Raw genomic sequence first — 8,927 nt, forward strand, 5'->3', positions numbered from 1 at the left:
GTGCCCTCTAGGGATTCATTTATCTTTCCATGCCCTGTCATTAGATAAGGAGCGTCCTAGTCTGGGGGTCAGGAGACCCAGTTCTACCAGAGTCCCAGCTCTTATGTCCTGGGTAACCCCAGGCTGTCATTCAGACTTACTCAGTCTTTGTGGCCCCATCTGTAAAATGAGTGGCTGGGTGAGAAGAGCCCAAAATTCTTCCAACTCTAACAGCATATGAGTAATCTATTCATGGGCAGATTCCTATTATAACCCTCAAAACTGGCCTCTCTAAATGTAAACAAAATAGAACCAACAAAAATAATCAAAATGGAACCAAACTGATTCAGCAAACCAACATAATCTGATGTTGGGGGAGGGGAACTTCACTTATAACAACTCATACTTTTGGCTCAATAATTGAATGTCTAGAAATTTAAAATAGTGTCTTTATAGACAATTATATTTATTGTAGCTTTAAGTATAAAAGATAACATGGTAAACTGTCAAAACAATCAATAATATAGAAATGATCAAATAATGTCTGGCATATTCTTAAAATAGAGTACCAAAGAGCAATTTTAAAGCATCTTTGTGAGGAGTTCTTGATGTGGGAAATGCCTTGTGTTAAAATATTCAGTGGGAAAAAAAGAGGCCATAAAATTGGCTATAGATTCTGTTGTCAGATGTCTTATAAAAAAAGTATGGAAAACAACACTGAAAGTAAACAAATGCCTCCAACTATTCACAGTGGTGGCTTTAGGTGATGGCACAATGGGCTGTTTATTTTCATCTTCTAAATCCAGTATTAGTTTCGCTACTGCAGGGGAAACCTAACCAAATGGTATTGAAATAAGTCAAAACTGACACTTTGTTCTTCTCCTACTCAGGCACTTATTCCTGCCCCTGACACCACAACTATTTCTCCTTCATTTCATGGGCACACCAATCCATGCTATTCTTTTCTTTTTTTAATTTAAATTCTTTATTGTCTAAAGTATTACATATGTCTCCTTTCCTCCCCCCCCCCCCAATTAACCTCTCCCTGGCATTCCCACCCCCAGCACATGCCCTCACCCCCTCACTCCCTAGTGTCTGTGTAAATGGGTTCTGCTTATAGGCATGCATACAAGTCCTTTGGTTGTTCTCTTACCCACCCACACCCCCCAATGCTATTCTTGTGTTTGTCAGCTTTACTTCTCACTTCATATTTCTGCTTTCTTGTGAAACTGCCTTATTCTTGATACAGGAATATGCTCTATTCCACTATATATTGCATATCAGAGGTTTGCTGTCAGGAGATAACCACTCATGTTATACATGACTAGCTAGTCTTCATAGTACTTGCAGTTCTCAGTAAAGTAATGAATCAACATCCCAGCATTGTGTGTATTTGTTTATGCCAAGGATGCCAGGGGAACAACAGGTAATGTTGTTAATTGAAGGGAACTGACATTCCTTCACTTGCCAAGTCAATTTGAAATATGGCGAGAATCTCAGACTTACTTACAAAGGATGAATCTTTACTGGATTTTACATTTAAAAAGAACAATTTGGCTGTTCTTACATGGTTATTCAAGGAGGCCCTGCTGGAAGCAGCCGAGTTAGTGGAAATCCATTTACCATTTGATGATTTTGCAAAATGACCAATTTTTGCCAAAGATTTATTTTACAAATTAGGTCTTGCCTTGGCTTTGCATATTTAGTCCTATTTGGATGCATGTCCATTTCCAGGTGGTTTCAGATGCCAAATATTTCTTAAATTCTCTGTTTGCACATGTGAATGATGTGATTTCTATCATAAGCCATTTCTTTTGCCCTGCCTCTGCCACCGCTGTCCCCACTGTTGTCCATATTCCTCCCTGTCTTTGCTCAGATGAATATACTTCAAGGATCTGTGTGTGCACATTCAGGAATTTTTCCTTTAACAAAGTACTAGAAATGTCAAGGCATATGTATATGTCTAGGACTTATGATGCAAATTGCCAAATTGCCAAACCATTTGCAATTATGCCATTTTACATTCATACTACCTGGCTATAGTACCTTGATCATCTTGCTTGAGTTCTATTCCTACCAACAGTGACTGAGCTGCGTGCTTCCCACACGTGGCCAATACCAGGTATCACCACTGTTTTTTATCTTTGCCAACATATGGAAGATTAAAGATGCTGTTGTGTTGTTGGTTTTTTAAATCATTGGTTGTTAATGAAGATTGTCATTTGTTTCTGGCTTAATGACCTTTTTAACTTCTTTTCTGAAATACTTGTTCATGTCTTTTGTTCATTTATTCGTGTTGGGCTTTACATGCATAAGAATATAAGTCTTATACTATATTTTTCCAAGCTTTTATTTTTGTTACTTTGCTTGCTGTGAATTTTGAGAATCAGTTGCCCTTTCTGTCTGAACAAATTTAGACATTTTTTCTCCATTTAGATATTCTTCCTCTGCTTTTCACTTGAGAAAGGCCTTCTTCATCCTGAGATCTGATATATGCATATTTATATCTTTTGAGTTTAATTTAAATTGTTAATACATTTGGACTTATTTTGCTATGTTGTTATCTCTACTTTAAAAATAAAGGTTGAGCAGGATGGGTTTGAACAGGGAAGACTTTTGATAAGAATGACACCTGATAATAATGGCAATAGAGATGCCATTTGAGGCCCTCAAATTGAAGATTACATCTATTTAATTCCTTCTGCTTGACCCTGAATAGAGTTGAGCCATCAGTGTGGTTTGTGTCACATATTGTCAAGTTTCTTAGGCAATGTTACTGTGATCAACTTTATTGTTACAAAAAATTGGATTAAGATATATTCTGAAATGAGCAAGAAAACTTATGATCACTAAAAATATAGACCCTGAAACTCTCTTAGAATCTTCCTCCCCATTTACACCTATACCTGGAGTCTTAAAAGTTAAGTATCAAGTTTTTCTTAGAAATTTAACCATGTTTACCCAGCAGAACAATGCCAGAAAAAGTAGAGGGGGAGCTTAGTTCTTCCTATGACTTTGTTCTCCTGCTCTCTTCCTCCTGCCACACGTTTTCCATGCTTTTAAAAAACACAGAGATAGGGAAGACTGTTGTGGTTTGCTTTTTCAAAGGAGATTTTACTATCACCCTGTGACTTCATTTATTTCTTAATATGCTTTTATTGATTTTAGTGAGAGAAGGAGAGAGAACAATCAATCCGCTGTCTCCTTCATGTCCCCACCAGCTGGGATTAAACCCACAACTCAGGCATGTGCCCTGACTGAGAATCAAACTCAGGATCCTTTGCAGCATGGGATGACACTCAACAAACTGAGCCACACCAACCAGCGCTGTAATTTCATTTTTAAAAATAATAGTCATCTCTCCAGGTCAACTGATATATTCATGTATTCTTTTACACACACACACACACACACACACACACACACACACACACACATTTATATCCTAGAATCAAGCACTGAATAACTTGCACTAGAAATTGGGCCATATCAACTAACTTTTTAACATACATTTTAAAGTCATTTTTACCAAGTATATTTTTTAAGTATAAGAGATGTAAGATATGGCATTTTGAAATGATGTTTAAAAAGCCATATGTGCAATTTTATTAAAGTCAGTGCATTTTAAAAAGCATGAGTTTAATTTTTTTAAATAAATAAAGTATGTCTTTTTCATATAAAAATAAATAAATAAATTGGACCACAAAATATTCATTGTGGACCCAGCATCTTATAAATATTAAAACTGTTACTTAGAGTACTGGCCACTATGGCTCAGTAGGTTGAACCACGCCACTAGCACCAAAAGTTTGTGGATTCAATTCCCAGTAAGGGGACATACCCAGGTTGTGAGCTTGATCCCAAGTAAGGTGAATGTAGGAGGCAGCTGATCCATGTTTCTCTCTCTCTCTCTCTTTTCCTTTCCCTCTATAAATCCATTTTAAAAAACTATTGGTAGAGATTAAAATGGTTTCTTAATATAAAACAATTAAGAGAGGCAAACTAAAACATCCAAAGAATTTTCCTAATCACAGAATTTAACCCACAATTTCTGTAGTGACACTACTAACTCGTTATTTCTCTGATTCAGGACTTGGCATGACAATAAGGCATACTTAAAGAAAATGTTTAAATCTTTCTTCCTACTCTTCTTAGATTCTATTACAACTTGAGCACTTGAATGTTATTGAATAATTATACAAAAGGAAACAAGACCAACCAATAGCCAAATATTATACACATGCATACAAACTAAAAGTTTAGTTGTCAAACATTTATACTTTGTTTGTATACCTCTCATTTGAGCAGTGAATAATTAAAATTTTAATATTCCCCACTAAGATCCCTTAGGGTAAAAACATATCATTTATTATATAATATTAATTAAGGTTCTACTTTGGACTAATTAATTTTCCAGGTGGTGGCTGGATACAAATATGTTATTGAGTTCACGGCCAGGGAAACCACATGTTCCAAGGAAAGTAATAAAGAATTGACTGAAAGTTGCGAGATCAATAAACTTGGAGTGAGTAGTCATGCAACTCTGTACTTATTCCCTGGAAATCTACTTGACATTTTATACTTGTCTAAGTATTTCATGAATAACACTATTCTCTCTTTTGGCTTTGTTTTCACGGATAGGAAATTCTAAGATGCACTGCTGATGTTTACTATGGGATACATGGGAAGAATAGAATTAAACCAACTGTCAAATGTCAATCACCAGGAAAGGTATGATTCTAATTAGTCAGCTTGGGTAAATTTTGCTTATTCTGCAAAGTCTTATTTGTGGGTTGAAAATGAACCATTATTTAAATGAATTGGGGGACTATCTTTTTAGAATGGAGAGAACTCTCACATTTCTGTGCTGACCTCTCTTTTTTATGTCTAGAAAGGAAAACAACAGTCACTCCCCTTAATCACTGCTCACAGGGCAGTTCCTGCTGTGCAGCGCAAATACCAGCTCTGCAGCTTTAACATGTGCCTGAGATGCTTCACTGGCATCTGCCTCCATCCAAGGGACTTGGGAGAAATACAGATCTCAGACCCCACTCCACATAGACTGAATCCAAATTTGCATTTTTAACATGGTCCCCAGGGTTTCATACTCACATTCAAGTGTGAGAAGCATTAGTTTGTATCATCTTTTCTAATTCTTAAGAAAACCTTAGGAGGTAAGTAAGACTTTTCCCATTGTCAAGGATGAGACACCAAAAATTACAAAGATGCTGAGATCCTGGAGTGAATAATAACATGATCAAGTGCTTCCTCTATCCCAATCACTCTACTGAGGACATCACACACATTTTTCTTTTTTACAACTCTATGAGGCAGGTGCTGCTTTTATTCCTATTTTAGAGATGAGAAATGTGAAGCACATGGTGCCCGGATGCAAGTGTTGGTCAAATCAGAGTCTTCCATGTTCACATGATGTAATAACTAGGCTCTGGCTTATTTGACCCCAAAGACCGTTCTCTTTGCACCACTGAACACTGCCTCCAGCATCCTGTTCTTACCACTAGTGAAATGCAGGTAGAAATCATCCAGATCTTCAATGTGAGTTGCCCCTTGTCTTTTTTTTTCTGATTTAGATTTTTGCCGTGTATACGCATATATGTAGTCTAACACAGACATTACACAAAGACTGCATTTCAAGCTTATGAACATGTCCTAATGTGTTTCAGCCCAACAAAGTAATTGTGGGCATATGCTGTATATATATATATATTCAGTCCATAAAGCCATTTAGGGTCTTTTGATATAAAAACTGTAATTGTGCTAATAGAAATAGTATCAATTAACAAATAATGTGGCATGGTATTATGTAGTTCAACCTTCCAATTTTTCCAGATGAAGAAAGACCTCTCCAGTTTAGAGGAGTTTTAATAAGAAATATCCACAACATTATAAAATCAATCAAAAGAGGAAAAGATATTCATTCTCATTCTTTCTGCAATATTAACATAGCATTTAAAACCTGGCTAAAGACTTGCTCCATGTAAACCAAGATAGCATCCCCAGGTCTCAGTCCCTTCTTTCTTCATTGAGAGTGTGGTTTCTACAGTAATGCATTCGTCTTAATATTTCTTGGTTAGACCACATTTCTGTAAAGACCTCCAGGTTTTTCACCTTTCCGATCAGTACAAGTGGCAGACACAAAAGAAGGAACAACTGTAAGTCCACCCCACACTTCCATGGCACCTGTACAAGATGAAGAGCAGGATTCAGAAAAAGAATAAGGCCCCACTCATGTCATGGTTGGGGCCATGTAAAGCAAATAAAACATGGCCTTGGCCATGGCCATTAACATGAGCATGACCAAAGCCCTGGGCACCAAAAGGGACATGGTCTTGGCCATGGACATCAAAGGGAACATGGCCTAGCACATAGACATAAATATGAGCATGATCATGGCCATGAAAAACATAAAAATAAGGAAAAAAGAATGGAAAGCACAATGATTGGAAAACAAGTTCTTCTGAAGATAGTACTACATCTGCACAGACACCAGAGAAGACAGAAGAACCAACATCCCTCCCTTCCCTAGCCCAGTCAGGTGTAGCAGTTGCCTTTCCTGAATTTTTGGACTTGGACCTCATTGCAGCTATGATGACTAATACACCGCCAATAGAGAATGATGATTCTTGGATCCCTGAAATCCAGAGAGAGCCAAATAGCCTTTCATTTAACCTGATACTGATTTCCCAGAAACTACTTCTCCCAAGTATCATAGATACCCGTGGAAGCCAGTTAATGGAATGAATCCAACTGTGGAAACAAAAGTATTTCATGATTTCGATCTCTCTGATGCTCTTTATTAATGTATGCAGCCATGGGTGTTTCTTTAATACTTCATCATCCCCTTTCACCATTGTTCACATACCTGATACAATGCACCAAAAACCATGAAGCTTCAAAACATCCTGGAGAGAAGTGGTGGGACTCCCTTTGGGGACACCATCAATTTCTATGGACAACACAAAAACAGTGTGCAGGATTCTAAATCCTTTCTGAATCTTCCTCACGAGTTTTCTTAACTAGCACAAAAAATCAACAAAAAATGTGCCTGGTGGCCTACTGCAATTTGCTTTTCTAATAACAAATATGTACCTTAGAATGGATGTCATCGACTTTCATACAAAGATTCTTGCCATTCTGAATAAACTGTGGCATCTGGTCCCTGAACACATATGAAAATAAGGAAGTCAAGAGACTGAATGCTAAACTTCTTAATAGAGCAAAAATAATAATAAAAGCCACCAGAGGTCAAAGAGGGACAACAAGAAAGAGAGACTGGCCCAAGGGAGAACAGGAGGAAATTAACTGACTTTCTGTTTCCAAAACAGGCTATTTATATCAAACTAGAGGCCTGGTGCATGGATTCATGCACTGGTGGGGTACCTCAGACTGGCCTGTGGGGATCAGGCTGAAACCAGCTCTCTGTCAACCCCCAAGGGGTCCCGGATTATGAGAGGGCACAGGCCAGGCCAAGGGACCCCACCGGTGCAAGATCAGGCTGGGGAGGGACTGTGGGAGGATTCCAGGGCATATCTTTCTGGTCTTACCCAGTCCTGATCAGCCAGACTCCAGCAACAAGCTAACGGATGGGTCGGAGCATCTGGCCCATGGTGGTCAGTGCATGTCATAGCGACGGTGGAACCGTTGAACAAACGGTCAAACACTTAGCATATTAGGCTTTTATTATATAGTATAGTTACTCCCACTTCACAAAAATATTCTGATAATTCTCTTTCAGAGTCAGACTGTTTCTCAGAAGTCAGTAATTCTATTTACTCATTAACCACTCTTTGCAATAAGTGTTTGAAATAGGAGTTTTCTGTTTGTCTATTTGTTGCTGAGGCTAGAATGAGCAATTCTCAGTTTTCAGCTGCTCAGATTTTAATGATAACAATGGAAAGCAGGAGTAGTGACATAGAAGGAAATTTTTTTTATAATTGACAAGGGAATATCATAAGATGTGATGCAAAATTTATTCAGAAATTTTATGAGGAAATGCCTCTCAATCTACACTTTATCATCAAAACATGTTTTGCTATGGCATTGAAAAGTTCTGATTTTTACAAAAAAATAACAATATGATTATTGTTAATTGCTTTAATGTGAGGGAAGCACACATTTCATAATCCTTGCTGTGTTTTGCCTAGAGAAACAGGACAGGGCTTTAAACAGCTACAGTCACTTGTGGATGCATGTGCCACTGCTACTTCAAGTTATTGGATGCAATTGAGCCTCTGAGTTTATATTCCATTTCAAATATTATCTGTACTTTTCAATAAAGAACCAATTATGTCAGGAAAAAGTCTCATCTTGTCAACTGGTTGCTTCACTCTTCTCTTGTTGAATGATAACATCATATTAACAGAATTTTACTATTCTCACAGAAACAACTAAGACCCTGCGTGTACAAGGGCCGGCCTTGGGAGGCAGAGGCAAAGCCAACATTGGAGAGTGAGGTCTCTTGGCTAGTGGCAGAATCTCCACGCCTGACACAATAGCCCCAGCAACCTGTCAGCAGCCCTGAATGGAAGGACAAGAAGATGGCATAGAATGTTAATAGAGAAGAATGCCATTTATCATTCTGGTTCTGTGTGAAATAAAGTCTGATCTTAATGTTCTCACTCCTGGTTAATTCACAGTAGTCTGTTTTCAGCCACTCCCATCCTGCAGCAAAGTCCAGTTGATCAGAGAGCATGCTCTACCATGGAGACTCATATTGCAATTCTGGACAGGCAGGGATCCCTTAAATGAGCCTTCCTAACACCAGGACTTCATCATAGGCTCTAAATCAAGAGTTTGTAGGTGAGGTTCTATAAGCAATCTAAGGAATCTCTCTACCTTCCCTTCGTCCTCTCTTTCCTTTTTCCCCCCTTTCTCTCACCTGATTTCCAGTTCAAAGTTAAGAGTCATTTGTCATGTTTTGTTATATA

At 38.0% G+C, this 8,927-nt stretch overlaps 1 protein-coding gene across 1 annotated transcript in view; it reads left to right on the forward strand.

Moving 5' to 3' along the window:
- Window positions 1-8,495, forward strand: part of LOC114226691 (kininogen-2-like) — a 31,967-nt gene extending 23,472 nt beyond the window's left edge. The window contains 4 exon segments of the mRNA XM_054711490.1: window positions 4,397-4,504; window positions 4,621-4,710; window positions 6,075-6,152; window positions 8,382-8,495. Of these exon segments, the coding sequence (XP_054567465.1) occupies window positions 4,397-4,504; window positions 4,621-4,710; window positions 6,075-6,152; window positions 8,382-8,495 (390 nt within the window).
- Window positions 8,496-8,927: the final 432 nt, after the last annotated feature.

The sequence above is a fragment of the Eptesicus fuscus genome, chromosome 3 (genome assembly GCF_027574615.1).
Source record: "Eptesicus fuscus isolate TK198812 chromosome 3, DD_ASM_mEF_20220401, whole genome shotgun sequence".
Taxonomy (NCBI): Eukaryota; Metazoa; Chordata; class Mammalia; order Chiroptera; family Vespertilionidae; genus Eptesicus; species Eptesicus fuscus.